At 38.5% G+C, this 15,464-nt stretch overlaps 1 protein-coding gene across 2 annotated transcripts in view; it reads left to right on the forward strand.

The window, feature by feature from the left end:
* LOC145981873 (man(5)GlcNAc(2)-PP-dolichol translocation protein RFT1) overlaps nt 1-15,464 on the forward strand; it is a 64,758-nt gene that overhangs the window by 19,139 nt on the left and 30,155 nt on the right. For both annotated transcript variants that reach the window (XM_083115333.1, XM_083115334.1), the window contains exons 6-7: nt 4,992-5,252; nt 9,874-10,124. In XM_083115333.1, coding sequence (XP_082971459.1) covers nt 4,992-5,252; nt 9,874-10,124 — 512 coding nt within the window. The remainder of the gene's footprint in view (nt 1-4,991; nt 5,253-9,873; nt 10,125-15,464) is intronic.

A 15,464-nucleotide genomic window follows, 5' to 3' on the forward strand; every position in this document is an offset into this window, starting at 1 on the left:
TTTCCGTTAGGTTAGGTTAGGCAAGCATAGTTTAAAAAATTATAAAAAAATTACAAATACTCGACACATCATGTTATAGTGAAAACACAGTGAGGTTTGAAACACTGACTGCTGGGTTTACGTCATCTAACACACGGAACATTGTGTTCTCGTGCAGAAAGCAAATGGCTGCAGCAGAAACAGCATGTCGGACAGAGATTTTCACAGAAAACAACATGTATTCGCATTAAAATGGATCAAAACTACATTCACGAACTTCCACAACGCTACAGAAAATGATTTGCGTAAGTACTTTCTCCTGTAAAAAGTAAGAAATTCGTCACACCTATACAACTTGCTTCATTTGGTGTATTTTACTTCTTTTCCTGCAACTTTGGCTAATCACAAAGATAAGGATGATATGATTAAATTGATGAAGGGACATTCACAAAGAACACCCATACCCGGGCTGGGATTTGAACCCAGACCCCCTGGCATTGTAGCATGCTTCATCATGGAGGTCAGCACTTCAAACTTGTTCAAAATATTAATATTTTTATGTAAGTATTCCTCCCAAATTATATGAATCATTTTACAAAGACGATTACTTTAAAAATAATCAAGAAGTATGTAAGAATATTAAAACACCATTAAGACTTGTTTCCATGATATGAAAAACGCGATATGCTTGGTCCGCATATTGAGTTTTTCAAGAATATTAAAATGTGTGGTCCCAAAATTCAGCTTTTCACATGAAACTGGTGAAAAAAAAAATTGAATTTTATCTAATTTGCAGGATTATTAGACTGCAAAAGTGTCATTTGGATCCCATGAAAGACCAATATGCCAGAGAATTGATTGATTTGTTTTATTGTACTTCGTTTTCCAGCCACTGTTGGCTAATCATGAGCATGATGATGAATGGTATGATGATGGAAGGACATTCACAGACACACATGGAGCCATATCACAAGCACATATCCAGTAGAATGTTAATGGACTGTGAATCCAGACGTAAGTGGCATTTATTGCTGTTTATGTTTGTGTTGTAAATGTAAAAGCAGCAACGCTGTCAGGAAAAGATGATAACTAGACATCGGATTTTAGGTTTTAAACCTATTTTTCCCTTTACAGTTACATAATAAATAAGTTACGTGAGTGTTTCTTTAAAAAACACAACAACTGATGAAGTTTTACAGTGCCTAGAAAAACTATTTTGCTTGTTAGAACCTATTTTAGGTCTATGCACCTAAAACAAGCCTTTTTAAAGGTTTTTATATATTTTTAAAGGTTTTACAATATTTTTATTTCACATAGAGGTATTTGTTTTGTTTGGAGATGAAAAATTGAATGACGAACGTGTTTGAGATGTACTCTCTGTCGATTTCCCTTCCTCCATGTCCATGGTGATTTTTCAAAGCTCTAAACAAAGCAAAATGTCTGGTGCACTGTTACTTGTACAGTCCAAAGTGCAAACTTCTGATCTATGTCGTCTTGCTCACTTTCACGTCACTTCGGTGCTTTGTGGCATTCAGGCCTTGCGAAGAAACTTTTCAGCACTCAAATTTGCACCACTGACTACGTTTGTGCTGAAATATCATGTTCAGAATGTAAGATGATCCTCACAGACAAAATTGCGGAATTTGACTGTGGATAACATGAAAAAGATTGTTGCCTAACTTCAAGGCGAAGAGTGGATTTTAGTGGCCTCCCCCATGGCGCAGTGGTAGTGTCATTGCCTTGTAATCAAGGAGTCCCGGGTTCGATACCCTGTGGAGGCACAAGTGGTTCGGGTCCCACTTTAAACTGTAGGTCCAGTCCCGATTAGCCTTACTGTGCATAAAGTAGACTTAAAACAGCAACTCAAGAGTGGATTTTAATAACAAATTTCCAATGGTAAGTTCTGCCATCGCTGTAGGCGTAGGTAACATGGATAACATTATGCAAGATAGTGTGTATTTCATGATTTTCATTACCGGTGACTACCTAATCAGTATTTTTCAGGAATTTTGAACTATTTTAAGTTTTTTACTTCAGGATTTTTTAAGGCTAACTTAAGATTTCTGTGAGCTTTTTTAGGATTTTAGAACCTATTTTAGGATTTTTAGAACCAATTTTAGGATTTTTAGGATCTATTTTAGGATTTTTAGGATCTATTTTAGGATTTTTAGAACCTATTTTAGGATTTTTAGGATTTTTAGGATCTATTTTAGGATTTTTAGAACCTATTTTAGGATTTTTAGGATCTATTTTAGGATTTTTAGAACCTATTTTAGGATTTTTAGGATTTTTAGAACCTATTTTAGGATTTTTAGAACCTATTTTAGGATTTTTAGAACCTATTTTAGGATTTTTAGAACCTATTTTAGGATTTTTAGGATTTTTAGGATCTATTTTAGGATTTTTAGGATCTATTTTAGGATTTTTAGGATCTATTTTAGGATTTTTAGAACCTATTTTAGGATTTTTAGAACCTATTTTAGGATTTTTAGAACCTATTTTAGGATTTTTAGGATCTATTTTAGGATTTTAGAACCTATTTTAGGATTTTAGAACCTATTTTAGGATTTTTAGGATCTATTTTAGGATTTTTAGGATCTATTTTAGGATTTTTAGAACCTATTTTAGGATTTTTAGGATCTATTTTAGGATTTTAGAACCTATTTTAGGATTTTTAGGATCTATTTTAGGATTTTTAGAACCTATTTTAGGATTTTTAGAACCTATTTTAGGATTTTTAGGATCTATTTTAGGATTTTTAGGATCTATTTTAGGATTTTAGAACCTATTTTAGGATCTATTTTAGGATTTTTAGAACCTATTTTAGGATTTTAGAACCTATTTTAGGATTTTTAGGATCTATTTTAGGATTTTTAGAACCTATTTTAGGATTTTTAGAACCTATTTTAGGATTTTTAGAACCTATTTTAGGATTTTTAGAACCTATTTTAGGATTTTTAGGATCTATTTTAACCTATTTTAGGATTTTTAGGATCTATTTTAACCTATTTTAGGATTTTTAGGATCTATTTTAGGATTTTTAGAACCTATTTTAGGATTTTTAGGATCTATTTTAGGATTTTTAGAACCTATTTTAGGAACCTAAAAGCACAGTTTTTAGAACCTAAGTGTCTGAAGTCTAGTGATAACACCGTACATGCACCGTGACAGTGAGCATTGTCTGTTTGGGCCCATGTCATTGTGTTAAGTGCCAATAGTTGTCTGTGTGTGGGAGGTTGAAATGAGCTCCATTGTGTGTACTGCCCTAAGGCATGTTTATAAAGGTAGAACAGCGATTGCGGATCAAAATCCAGGTGGCCCATGGCAAAAATTCACGAGAATGTGATGAATAAATGCGGACAAACTAGTACTCGCTTTTATCCACGAAGCTGTTTTTTTCTTTTTCGATTAATTTCAGTGGCCACTGCCACCATCCTCGGAACTTGCTATACTGTTGCTTGGCATGCATCTTTTGTTTGTAGTTCTCTGGCTGCCGCTAGGTGCGCTGTTGTTAACTGTGCGTTTCGGTCTGTGTCGTCTGCTATTTCTGGGCGATAACTGTTGTAGTAGGGGAATTCAAGTGTGGTGCGCTTGCCCGCTCTCGATGTTTAGCTCGTGCGGGAAGTGCATTATGGTGTGCGTTTCCTTGATTTTGGTGTCTACAAGCTAAACATCGATAGCGGCATGCGCACCACACTTGGATTCCCCTACTACAACAGTTATCGCCTGGAAATAGCAGACGACACAGACCCAGACGCACAGTTAACAACAGCGCACCTAGCAGCAGCCAGAGAACTACAAACAAAAGATGCACACCAAGCAACAGTACAGCACGTTCCAACAAGGATGGTGGCAGTGGCCACTAAAAATAATCGAAAAAGAAAAAAAACAGCGCCGATAAAAGTGAATACTAGTTTCTCCGTATTTATATACTACCATGTCTCTCTTTTCCCAATTGTGAATAATCAAGGGGTCCCGGGTTCGATACCCGGTGGAGGCACAAGTGGTTCGGATCCCACTTAAAACTGTAGGTCCAGTCCCGATTAGCCTTACTGTGCATAAAGTGGACTTAAAACAGTAACTCAAACTGAAACCAAACCAATTATGAAATGTTATGAAGTCTTGCATGAAGCCTGTAGCATCAACATATCTGATGGTTGAACAATGGTGACAATATCTGAAAACCCCGAGTGCAATTTTCCTCATGTTGAGGTTGTTCTCACTGACCCCTCCTTAAGAAATGCACTTACCCATTGTGCAACCATCAGATACGGCTACTTGTTCTTGCTACAGGCTTCGTGCAAGTCTTCATCACATTCTCGTGCATTTATGCCACTGGCCACCTGGATTTTGATCCCCAATCGCTGTTCTACCTTTGTATACAGGTTTTAAGGCAGTACACAAAATGTTTTTTCAACCTCGCGTACACACAACAGCACTTGCTGTACCGACCACTTTCGACATAAACGCCAACTGACATTGCTCACTGTCTGATAGTGCATGCATGGTGTTATCACCTTTTCCTGACAGTGTTGCCACTTTTAAATTTACAACCCCTGTATTGTTTTGATTATAACAAAATTGGGACCGATTAATCGGTACTCTATCGGTATCGGCTGATATAGGCATATCAGTTTATCGGTAAAATTATCGATTATTTTACAGATTTGATATATCGATAAATATCTGATAATTTAGTGCAAAATTCTGCCATTTTGTTGTAATTTTTATGGATAATCTCCATGCCCTATTTTCTAAAAAAGTAAATGTCTGAATATGCAATTTCTTTTGCACTGCAGTCATCTTGAAACACACATTTATTAAGGTCAATGAACCTTTCAGGTTTCTAGTTTTATATCAGATCGGTAGAATATCGGTATCTGTATTTTATATCAGTACTTTATCGGTAGCGGCCAAAATTTCATATCGGCCCATCCCTAAACAAAAATATTTGCACAAGGATTTATCTTTTGCATTACAAATTATGTAATTACGTAACTCATCTCTTTCAGGCATCTATCAGCATGCCCCTGGCTGCTTTGACCTGGAGTTTCTTCAAGCAGGGAATATTGAAACAGATCCTTACGGAAGGAGAGCGATACGTAATGACAGTCTTCAGCGTCTTGTCTTTCGCTGAGCAAGGAGTGTATGATATAGTGAACAACCTTGGTTCCATGGCCGCTCGGTTCATCTTCCGCCCGATAGAAGAAAGCGGCTACTTCTATTTCTCTCAGATGGTGAAGAGGGAGGCTACGATGGCGGAACAGAATCCGGTGATTATTGAATTTTTATTTTGTAATGGTCTATGTGAAATTAAGATTGTTCTTTGTGTGAGAGAAAATCACAATAAGCACAGAATTGCCACCATTGGTTATACACAATAGGTCACGAACAGTTAAAGTGATGTGAGCTGCCAGTCTAGTGTCATTGTCATTAATACATAGAGGCAGGCATATTTCATTTTTGACGAAAACCCGAAATGTGAAATAACACATTGTAATGCTCATTTTTCGTGTTTCTGAAAGGTGTGAGGTGTATATAAGGTCTAATGATCTTCCCTGTGCTCACTGCACCATATGGTGGATCCACACGTAAAGGAGCCTGCGCAGACCGCGACTCCTGAACATCATACTCCCATGTGGAAGGGAGTGGTTGAGCAAAGCAGCCTTCCTTATGGCCCCGAGTTGAACAGATGGAGGGGAAGGTGTGCGAAGGATTTTGGCTGAAGGTTCTTTTGTGTGTGGTCTCTGTATACCATACCATTTTTTTAAGGTGATGTGATCAGCATCGTGCTCCAACCACTTTCCCACGCTTCCCTCAAAGTACCCATTTATTAGAGGGTATGCAGGGTGTCGACTAAATGTCTGTTGTTAAATTCCAGGTTTGTCCAGGTCTATATTTTTTTACACAAGGAAAAGTTGTTATTGTTAATAACCCCTAGGAGAAGGCCAGTTGAGAAAAATTTGCAGTAACTAACAAAGCAAGCTGAGTTCTCACTTTTAACTGCCGTGTAATTCATATCCCTTGGCAGTAGTATATTTTTTAAATTTTGTTTTTATTACAAAAGTTCTAAAAATTATTAATTTAAATTCTAAGCATATGTTAATTTATATAATTACATGTTACTGCTTATTCTTCTTGGATGGGAATGGCCAGTTACACTACAGCAAGAAAGAGGTGAACGGCTGTAGAGGGGCAGTTTAAGGTCATACCCAGGACCAAGCTTTCACTGACTTTCTCAAAATTAACGAAGAAATCCCTTGAATCGCAGCATTCTCCCCAAAATTCAAGTGGTTGCAGTGGCAGACTGTGCTCAGGATATCCCCGCGGTCACCATCCACGTACTCAGAAAACAAAAGCCCCTAAGTGAAGTGGACAAATGTAGTGAAAATTGTAGATTTGAGAAAAATCCAGGTTTCTGGTTAAATTCCAGGCTTTTTTCCAGGTTATCCAGGGAGAAAAGTAGATCCTTACCAGATCGCTATAAGGGAAATGTAGGACATAATGTCCCAAAATGTGGGACTTTAACTCAAAATGTAGGACACAAAACACTCGCAGCAAATAATACACATTTCCAGAACAAGTTAGAAAGTAATTTAAAATTGGCACTTTCAGGTTGTTTGTTTGTAAAAAATTTGATTTCTTAATGAATTCTTAAATGCAAAATTCCCAAACTTGTAATCAAAACTAAACAAAACACTTCTTACTACATTTTAATTGGTAATACTTAGAGGAACCAATTTTTTCAAACTTTCATTTTTCTCAAAATATATTTTTGTGAACCTGATGAACTGTCAAACTCTTTGAAAGAACATATATTAAACCACTCTCAACATTTGCACCGTGACTCAGCAATTACCGTAACTTGAAATGGTTCAAAAAGTTTCACCTGGGGTAGTTTTTACTTCAATAACTTTGTTCTCTATACCCCTGCTTTACAATCAAAATATTGAATTGGAAACGCCTTGTTCCATCAGTATAAACCCCAAGGCAAGAAATTTCCGCTCGTGCACCAAACAGTGACATCATCAGAATCTGCACCCCCAAAAAATATTCATAAATTGCTTCTGTTTTTGTTATAGCAGGACAAACTTTTTTTTTTTGGTAAATGACTAAATCAAAATAAATTTTACTATTGAGTTTGGAAGTGCAGTCCATATTATAACTTGAATGATTTTCTTTGTTCAACTGAGCCTCCCTGATGGCGATGGCGTAATGGTAACGTCATCGCCGATCCTGGGTTCGATACTCGGTGCAGGCACATACCATAGTGGTTCAGATCCCACCTTAATCTATAGGTCAAGTCTCGATTAGCCTTTCTGTGCATAAAGTGGACTTAAAGCAACAATTCAATCAATGTTTGTTCAACTGAAACATGTATTTTCCGAATTTATAATATGACGCTCAAAATGTAGGACATTTATGATATTTTTCAATTTCCTCCCGGATGCCGGACATAAGGCTAAAATGTAGGACGTTCGGGAGAAACCGGACGTCTGGTAACCCTATTCCAGGGTAATTCCAGGTTTCCCAGGTCAGTAGACCCCATGATATGTGAACCGTAGATCTTTTTTTTTTACTGCCAAGATTTCTGAAAACTTGAAAATATGCAAACCACAGGCTTCCTCATGACTTAACATAGCGCCACTACAGCCACTGCTCCCACACTAGGGTTTCAAATACGACGGTCGATCTATAGGCAGGGACAAAGTCAGAAAAATTCCTACCTTAGATCATCTACTCTGAGAATCAAACTTGGGTCCTCTGGATGAGTGTCAGACTGAATTCGACTCTACCACCAAAGCTTCATTCATTCTTTATAACCAGGAAATGGATTTACATGTAGTAAAAGTATTCTATAAATGTAAAGACAAGTATGGAGTTACACATGACTTAAAATTGTAAAAAAGTAGTTGGGATGGGCCGATATGAAATTTTGGCCGATACCGATAACCAATATTCTACTGACCAGATATAAAATTAGAAATGGTCCATGAAGAACCTGAAATGTTCATTGATCTCCTTAATAAATGTGTTTCAAGGTAACTGCAGTGCAAAAGAAGTTGGAATATTTAGACAATTACTTTTTTAAGTAGTAGGGCATAGAGATTATCCATAAAAATTACAACAAAATTTCAGAATTTTGCACTAAATTATAAGATATTTATCGATATATTGGATCAGTGAAATAATCGGTAATTTTACCGATACACCGATATGCCTATATCGGCTGATACCGATAGAGTACAGATTAATCGGTCCCATTCCTACTTTTTAGTAATATAAGACACTACACAAACTACATAAAATACAGTATTCTTACATTGACATTTATTGTAAAACAACATAATTGTGTTTTTACTTTGTTTCAAAAACAATAAATAATAAAATTTTGTTCCAAGTGTCCGAACGTAAATTTCCTTTAGTTGTCTCGTAACATGAATATATATAGACTAAAACTGCGTTCAGTATTGCAGGAAGTAATGGAAGTGTATTTAAAATTTGTCAGTTATTCGCAAGAAAGTCACCCAACTCTTTCGGTCACATGGGAACATGTAGTTATTGCGCGAATATGCAGTATATGTTGAGAAATGTTCTGAAATATGGAAAAAATATGTAAAACATGAGCCAAGACATAATATACGTGGGCCAGTTAAAATATTAGTTGCACACCGTCAAAAATTTTGATACAGGGATGTTTTCTTGCAACAGGTTGGCAACACTGCAGACATGTATCTGTGGCACGTGACGTAGCGGCATTGACGTGGCAGTTCAAGGTTGCTTGCTAACCAGTCATCAAAATGTTTCGGCGGCTGCAGTGTCATCCAAAGTGGAAGTGCGTGCAGTGATTCGGTTTTTGTGGGCAAGAGGGTGTAACTGCACAGAAATTTATCGGCAGGTGCATGAAGTGGTGAAAATGCAATATCGCGTCAAGCTGTCGCAAAGTGGTGCACCATGTTTGAGAACGGATGTACAGATATAGACTACACTTACCGTGAGGGAAAAGCATCAACTTCGACAAATGCGGAGATTGGGACTCCCGTGAATGAAATCATTCTTGCAAACAGTTGCGTAACAACAGACGGAATCGCAAATGAACTCTGTATTAATGCATCGTCTTATTGTGAAACCTTAAAACGATCGTGAAAAGCACTTAAAGGGTTCGACGGCCAGGTAAACTTTTGAAAGGCATTGTGCTCCTTTATGAGAATGTGAGACCGCATGCGGCAAGACTAACGTTGGGTCTTCTGTGCAAGTTTCGGTGGGAAGTGTGGTATCACCCCCTTTATTGCCCAGATCTTGCACCTTGTGATTTTCGGACCCATGAAAGAAGGACTTGCAAAGCGACTATATTACTCGGATGACGAGGTGCAAGCTGCAACGCGTCAATGGTTGTCAGACGTTGGACGTGACTTCTTCGTAGCAGGCATAGACAAACTTGTGACACGCGTCAACAAATGTTTAAATAAAGGAGGTGATTACGTCAAAAAGTAGCTTCTGTATGGAACTTTTATGTGCAAATAAAAATTTCGTGAAAGTTCGCTCCTGGTTTGTTTTCTGATGCTGTGCAACTAACTTTTTGACTGACTCACGTATGTAAAAATATTTAAAATAAAAACTGCATTTTTCAAGTCTGCATGCCATGATTCGCAAAGTTAATACAATACATAACTGATTTCAGCTTCATACATAATTAGGTATTTAAATATAAATCCATATCCCGTTTATAACGATAATCAAAGCTTTTAATAAAAAAAAATATAACAAAAGGTTGTTAAGCTTTTTATGCATGTACTGTTAAACAACATTAACAATTTGTTTGAAAATAACAAGAATGTGCTTTGAAAGGTGCAGAATTTTTCACATCTGCTGCTTTTTGTATATTTTTGCAAGAAAGAGATGGCTGAGGCTTCCCAGGTGCTGTATTACCTGTTACGTGGCATAACCGTGCTAGGGCTCTGCATTCTGATGTTTGGCTTCTCCTACTCGGATCTTCTGCTCTACCTGTACGGAGGACAGAAGCTCGTCTCCGGACCAGGCCCTGTTCTCCTACGCACGCATTGCTTCTGTGTGTTGCTGCTTGCGGTCAATGGGATAACGGAGTGCTATGCCTTCGCGGCTATGAGCAGAAAGCAATTGGACAGGTGAGTGGTAAGTCGTGTAGTAATTGGGCTCGTCAATTGAAGGTCAGAGGTGATACTAATTAATTGCCACATGCATGCTGATGCTCTTAGTAATTATTGCTGCTGTTTGGGGAAAGTTCAATGTTTTGAAGGTCCATATGCATCATTGATATAAGTTGTGACATCTGAAACAGAGGTTGTATTACTCCCTGTGTCTAAAAAAAAGTTTGGTAAATGATATCAGAAACAAACAGAACAAAAGATGCAAACGAATTACCTTTATAGGCCTTCAAAATAATCACCATCCCCCATAACACACTTTGCAATGTTCATAAAGCTTCTGAAAAGGCCTCTTGGGCAGTGCTTGAAAAATCTTTATCAGAGCTAGGCACCAGCTCTGACATTCAGGCACCAGGAAACCACCTACTGGCAATTGTGCATACTATAAGAAGTTGAGCATCACCGTATTCAAAACATCGCTAAATCATGTGAGAAAGCAGAAAATTAGGGGATGGGGGACAAAGAGTAACGAATAGTTACTGATTCTATGAAATGTTCACAACGTTGATAAAAAAATCATAACACCATCAAGCCTTGTTTCCATGATATGAAAAACTCAATATGCTGACCAAGGCAGAAATTTATTTCATTTTAAAACATAAACTAAGCGTAACGTTTCAACCTTCTAGCAAGGTCTTTTATACTTGGTACAGAGTAAAGAAGACCTTGCTAAAAGGTTGTAACGTTACGTTTAGTTTGTTTTAAAATGAAATAAATTTCTGCCTTGGTCAGCATATTGAGTTTTTCAAGAAAATCATTTGCTAACTTACGCTGTACTGCAATTTGAACTTAGAATCTTCAAAATTTCGTACATGCAATCTTAAAAGAATGGCAGTATTACAGAAAAAGATCACAATCGCCAGGCTGAAATTTTTAGTCGCCATTGTGACCTGTCGACTGGAATTTTTCGAGCCCTGCTCTTGCGAATCAATCGCATGACAGCTGTCATACGTTCTTGGATTGTACGATGCCCTTGCTAATGCCCAATTCCTCCACCATCAATCGTAGAGTCAGGCGCCGATCTCATGTCTGGCGTTCTGCTTCTTGATGGCCAACCCGTAGTTGGCTCATCCTCAGTCATTTCCTTTCCGTTGTGAAAGCGTTTGAAATAATACGAGGTGCATTCAGAAAGTAAGTTCCGAAAGTGCCCCAAGATGGCACAAGTGGTCAGACCAGGACGCGCTTGCACAGGAGTGGAGGAGGAACACGTAGCCATAACCTGGCACGATCGCAGTTGTATGGTATCAATCGTGAGAGAAATGTGGTATGGGAAACACTGCTGCGTGCATACAGTCTTCCGCAGAGTGCAGTCATCAGGTTTTTCCACGCTAAGAAGCTGTCTGCAGCAGAGATCCAACGGCAGTTGTGTGAGGTGCATAGACAGAATGTCATGAGTGCAGGAATAGTCTGAAGATGGTGCACAAAATTCACAGCAGGCCGCACCAATGTGTACAACGAACACCATAGTGGCCGACGTTCCATGGTGACACCTGAATTGATGGAAAGTGTGCAGCAAGCTGCAGAACTGGCGGTTCACAGTGTCCGAACTCTCATGTCAGTTTCCGCAGATCTCCCGTTCCCTGCTGCATGATATCGTCACCCAGCGACTGCAGTTTTGCAAGTTGTGTGCACGATGGTTCCAGTCCTTGGCGGCAGAATTCTTTGACACAGGCATACAAAAGCTGGTGCCGCGTTACGACAAATGTCTGAACAAGGATGGTGCATATGTTGACACTACTTCTCACACTGACTATGTTCTATTGCCCACAGCAGGCTTACCCTGACAGACGTGTACTCCATGCTAGGTGGCACTTCTTGACATGTCTCTGGATAGCCATATGCATGCATGCCCACCTGGCTCATATTGGTGTTGATATATCGGATCATTAACCAAGCTTTTTAGACACAGGGTGTATGGCACTATTTATTTATGCTATGCTGATTTGAGTTCTGGTTTCCATACAGTAAGTGGCTATTGGCATTTACCACTTTCTTGTAATTTTTGTGTTGTGTTTGGTAGATCGTCATCCTTTGCCATTTCCTGCCTCTGGCTGGGTCGATATAGAAGTGAAGCCTCTCCATATTTTCCTGGTCTTCCACCTCTCCTCTCCTTCCACGGTGTTCCAGTCTTGTCCTAACACTCTCCGCTATCTGCTCTTTCCACCGACATCTTGGTCTTCTCCCTTGGCCTTATTTGATGATAGATATTATCTATCAAGATGTTACGGTGTCCTCACAGAAAAGAATGGCCTGATTATTCTGTTGTGCAGCAGCACGCACCAAACATTCACCTTCGGGCTGCCCATGGTAGACTCCATCACCTCATTAGGGGCTCTGTGTCTATTCACTAAACCACTGACCGCCTCGTCTGAAAAAGCAACACGTCCCAGATAGCCATTATCAGCGTCAATGTGTGATAACATTTTCACTGCAAAGTTATACTGACGTTTGCTGTCATTGGGCAACAAAGCCTGCAGGATTTGCACTTTGTATGCATGAAACAGTAAACGTTTGTGTAACACATCATGAAATAACTTTTTGCATCTGTAATTCACGTGAGACCGTATGCACGAATGTCTTCGGACTGCACAAAAGCCACTCTGACATGTTCCATCCTTTCGTCTGGGCTTGATGGTCGGCCACTTCTCGGTGCATTAGCAACAGATCCTGCGGTCTTGAATTTGTCGTTCCACAATGTTCCTACCATCGGGCGGCACCTTTCTGTACGGTGTTTGAAACTGTCTCTGGCACTGTTTCGTGACCTGCTCTCGTGAAACCACAGAACACACTGAGGTATACATTTCCGGTTTGCTGGACTCTTGGCACTGCTACACTACTGCAACGTTACAGAAACCTGAAACAAAAAAAACTTGAATAGTTTCCGAACATTTTGGTACCATTTTTTCATGTCTATGTTGCATATAGCGGATACAGTTAATTTTTGTTTTCATACAAAGACTTCTCTGACACCCGGTAGTTATTTTGTTACACACATTGAAATACATGAATTGCCTAACGAGTTGGTCTGGAAAATGTTTTCTCTTGTAGTCTACAGTTGTTACAAGCATGAGAACACAGTTTTTTGTTTTTACTTCACATCGAGGAGAAGCATGTGATTAAGAAAAGAAGGGTTTTAAAAAGAGGGATTGGAAACATAGATTCGAATGTCTGGGAAGCTACTTTCATTGCAGAAGAACACTGGAATAAATAAAATTATGAAAGTTGTAACATTGACCCACTATGGAGTTCTCTTTTTCAGAAGTGGGATAAGCCACCATCTTTAAAATTTAATGTAATGAAAGACATCAAGAATCTGTGTATAAGAGATGATGATTTTGAATTTCCTGATAATATTTGGGATTTATAATTTTAAAATGTGAAAAATTTTATTCTTAAATAATAATAATAAAATAACACTGCCTGTTCAGTTAAGTTGCTATCTTACAACAATGTGTCATTGACAATATCTATTGTATAACTGATTCTATTCTGTTAAAAAAAATTGTAACCATTGTTATAACTGTATCTTTAATCAAACTAATTGTCATTGTGGAGCAAAGAAACAGTGGATCTTTATGCCAAAACAGCTGTGGACGTTCCTTCCCCCTCTCCTATCCGACTTGCCTATACTGATCTTTTACCTCGGGTCAAAAAAAAAATTCATTCCCAGTGGGAAAATTGGGCTCATGCCGCAGTGGCAAAAACCACTACTTATAAATGGTTCAACGATAAACTCCTTATTCGACCCTGGTTTCATCACCTAAAAATGCCTCGTGAAGTGATCACTTGTATCCTACGCCTTAGAACGGGACACGTGACCACAAACGATCATCTGGCAAGAATTCACCAAACTCCCTCTCCCAATTGTACCTGTGGAGAACATAAACAAACCCCCACCCATTTATTTTTTCAATGCCCGCTATGGAATACACAACGTCAGGCACTCTTTCACAGACTCCTTCGAAAAAAGGTTCCATTTCCTCTCTCCTTGCCCTCTTTACTTTCATCACCTTCCCCCTCTATTATGTGGATTCTCTATGGATTTGCTCGACAGTGTGAACTTCGCTTTTGATATCATGCCTCATCATTGCAGTGTTATAGTGACAGTGAAGTGAAGTGGAACAAAATATTGTGCTGTTTATACTAGTGCGCGAATTTCCAGCCCTCAATGTTTTCAGACCGTTGCCCAAGACTGCTACCATACAAGCGGTGAGGGGCATGAAGAAGAAGAAGAAGAGAAGAAGGAGCAAAGAAACAAACGCCAAATCAGCTATTCTTACTTTGCCCGTTAAGGAACAAACACAGACAAGCTCTTTTTAACAGTTCACACAGAGCCAAGATACCATTTCCTGTATCCATACCCTTCCTATTATAGTCTCCTTCCCCTCGTATGATGTGTATATATATAGTTTTGCCCACCAAGGTGGTATTCAATTTTGAAATTTGTGTGTATGTGCAAGCTTGTGATCAGTGTTAAGGTACAGTGAAGTGAAGTGTAATATTACAATATCTTTACGACCACAACTACTACTATGACTCCTAATCACCGTCCCAGATCCTTGACCAAAACTGCCATATACCCGGCGGTAAGGGTCATGAAGAAGAAGAAGAATCAAACTAAAAATAAGTGCCTGATGAAGGGAGCGTGTGTTCTCCTGAAACGTCACAACAAAAACTGTTTTCTTATGCTTGTAATAACCATATACTACAAGAGAAATAATTCTACAATGCAAGCAATGCGTACATACAAGAAAAAATATACATCTGTTACTGGAGAATTTTGGTTCTTGGTCTGGAAAACTTGGAAGAGTCTGGGAATTTTGTTTTTGGAATGAGTTTACATTACCGGACCACTCTCCAATTTCTATAAAATTTCGCCTACTTACTAATTTCGGTGTCCTGATGACATATCTGTAGTTCATATTTGGTGGTCACTTGTTAAAATTGTACATTTACGTGTAGAACTTGTAAAATAACCTTGCGATTTACCACGGTGATTGCCTGTAGACAGCAATTCGGAACCATCTTTCTTTCGCAATTCGTTAATGGTGTTCCTTTACGCACAACAATCTTGCTGATGTCAGACGAGGAATGCCTACGAGGTTAGGTTAGGTTCCATTAGCATAAATACAAAGAAAAATTAATATTTTAGCCAAGAGAACTATACCTTGTCTTGCCTGTTGATTTCTTCATGTTGGGAAAATGGCATCTTCCGTGGAGGTATTGTTCTTATGGTAGGGTTACGTTACGTTAAGAAAACATAGTTTATTTCGTTCTTTTCTCGATTTCCATACTTGACCG

This window comes from Lepisma saccharinum, chromosome 30 (assembly GCF_977018435.1).
Source record: "Lepisma saccharinum chromosome 30, izLepSacc3.1, whole genome shotgun sequence".
Lineage (NCBI taxonomy): Eukaryota > Metazoa > Arthropoda > Insecta > Zygentoma > Lepismatidae > Lepisma > Lepisma saccharinum.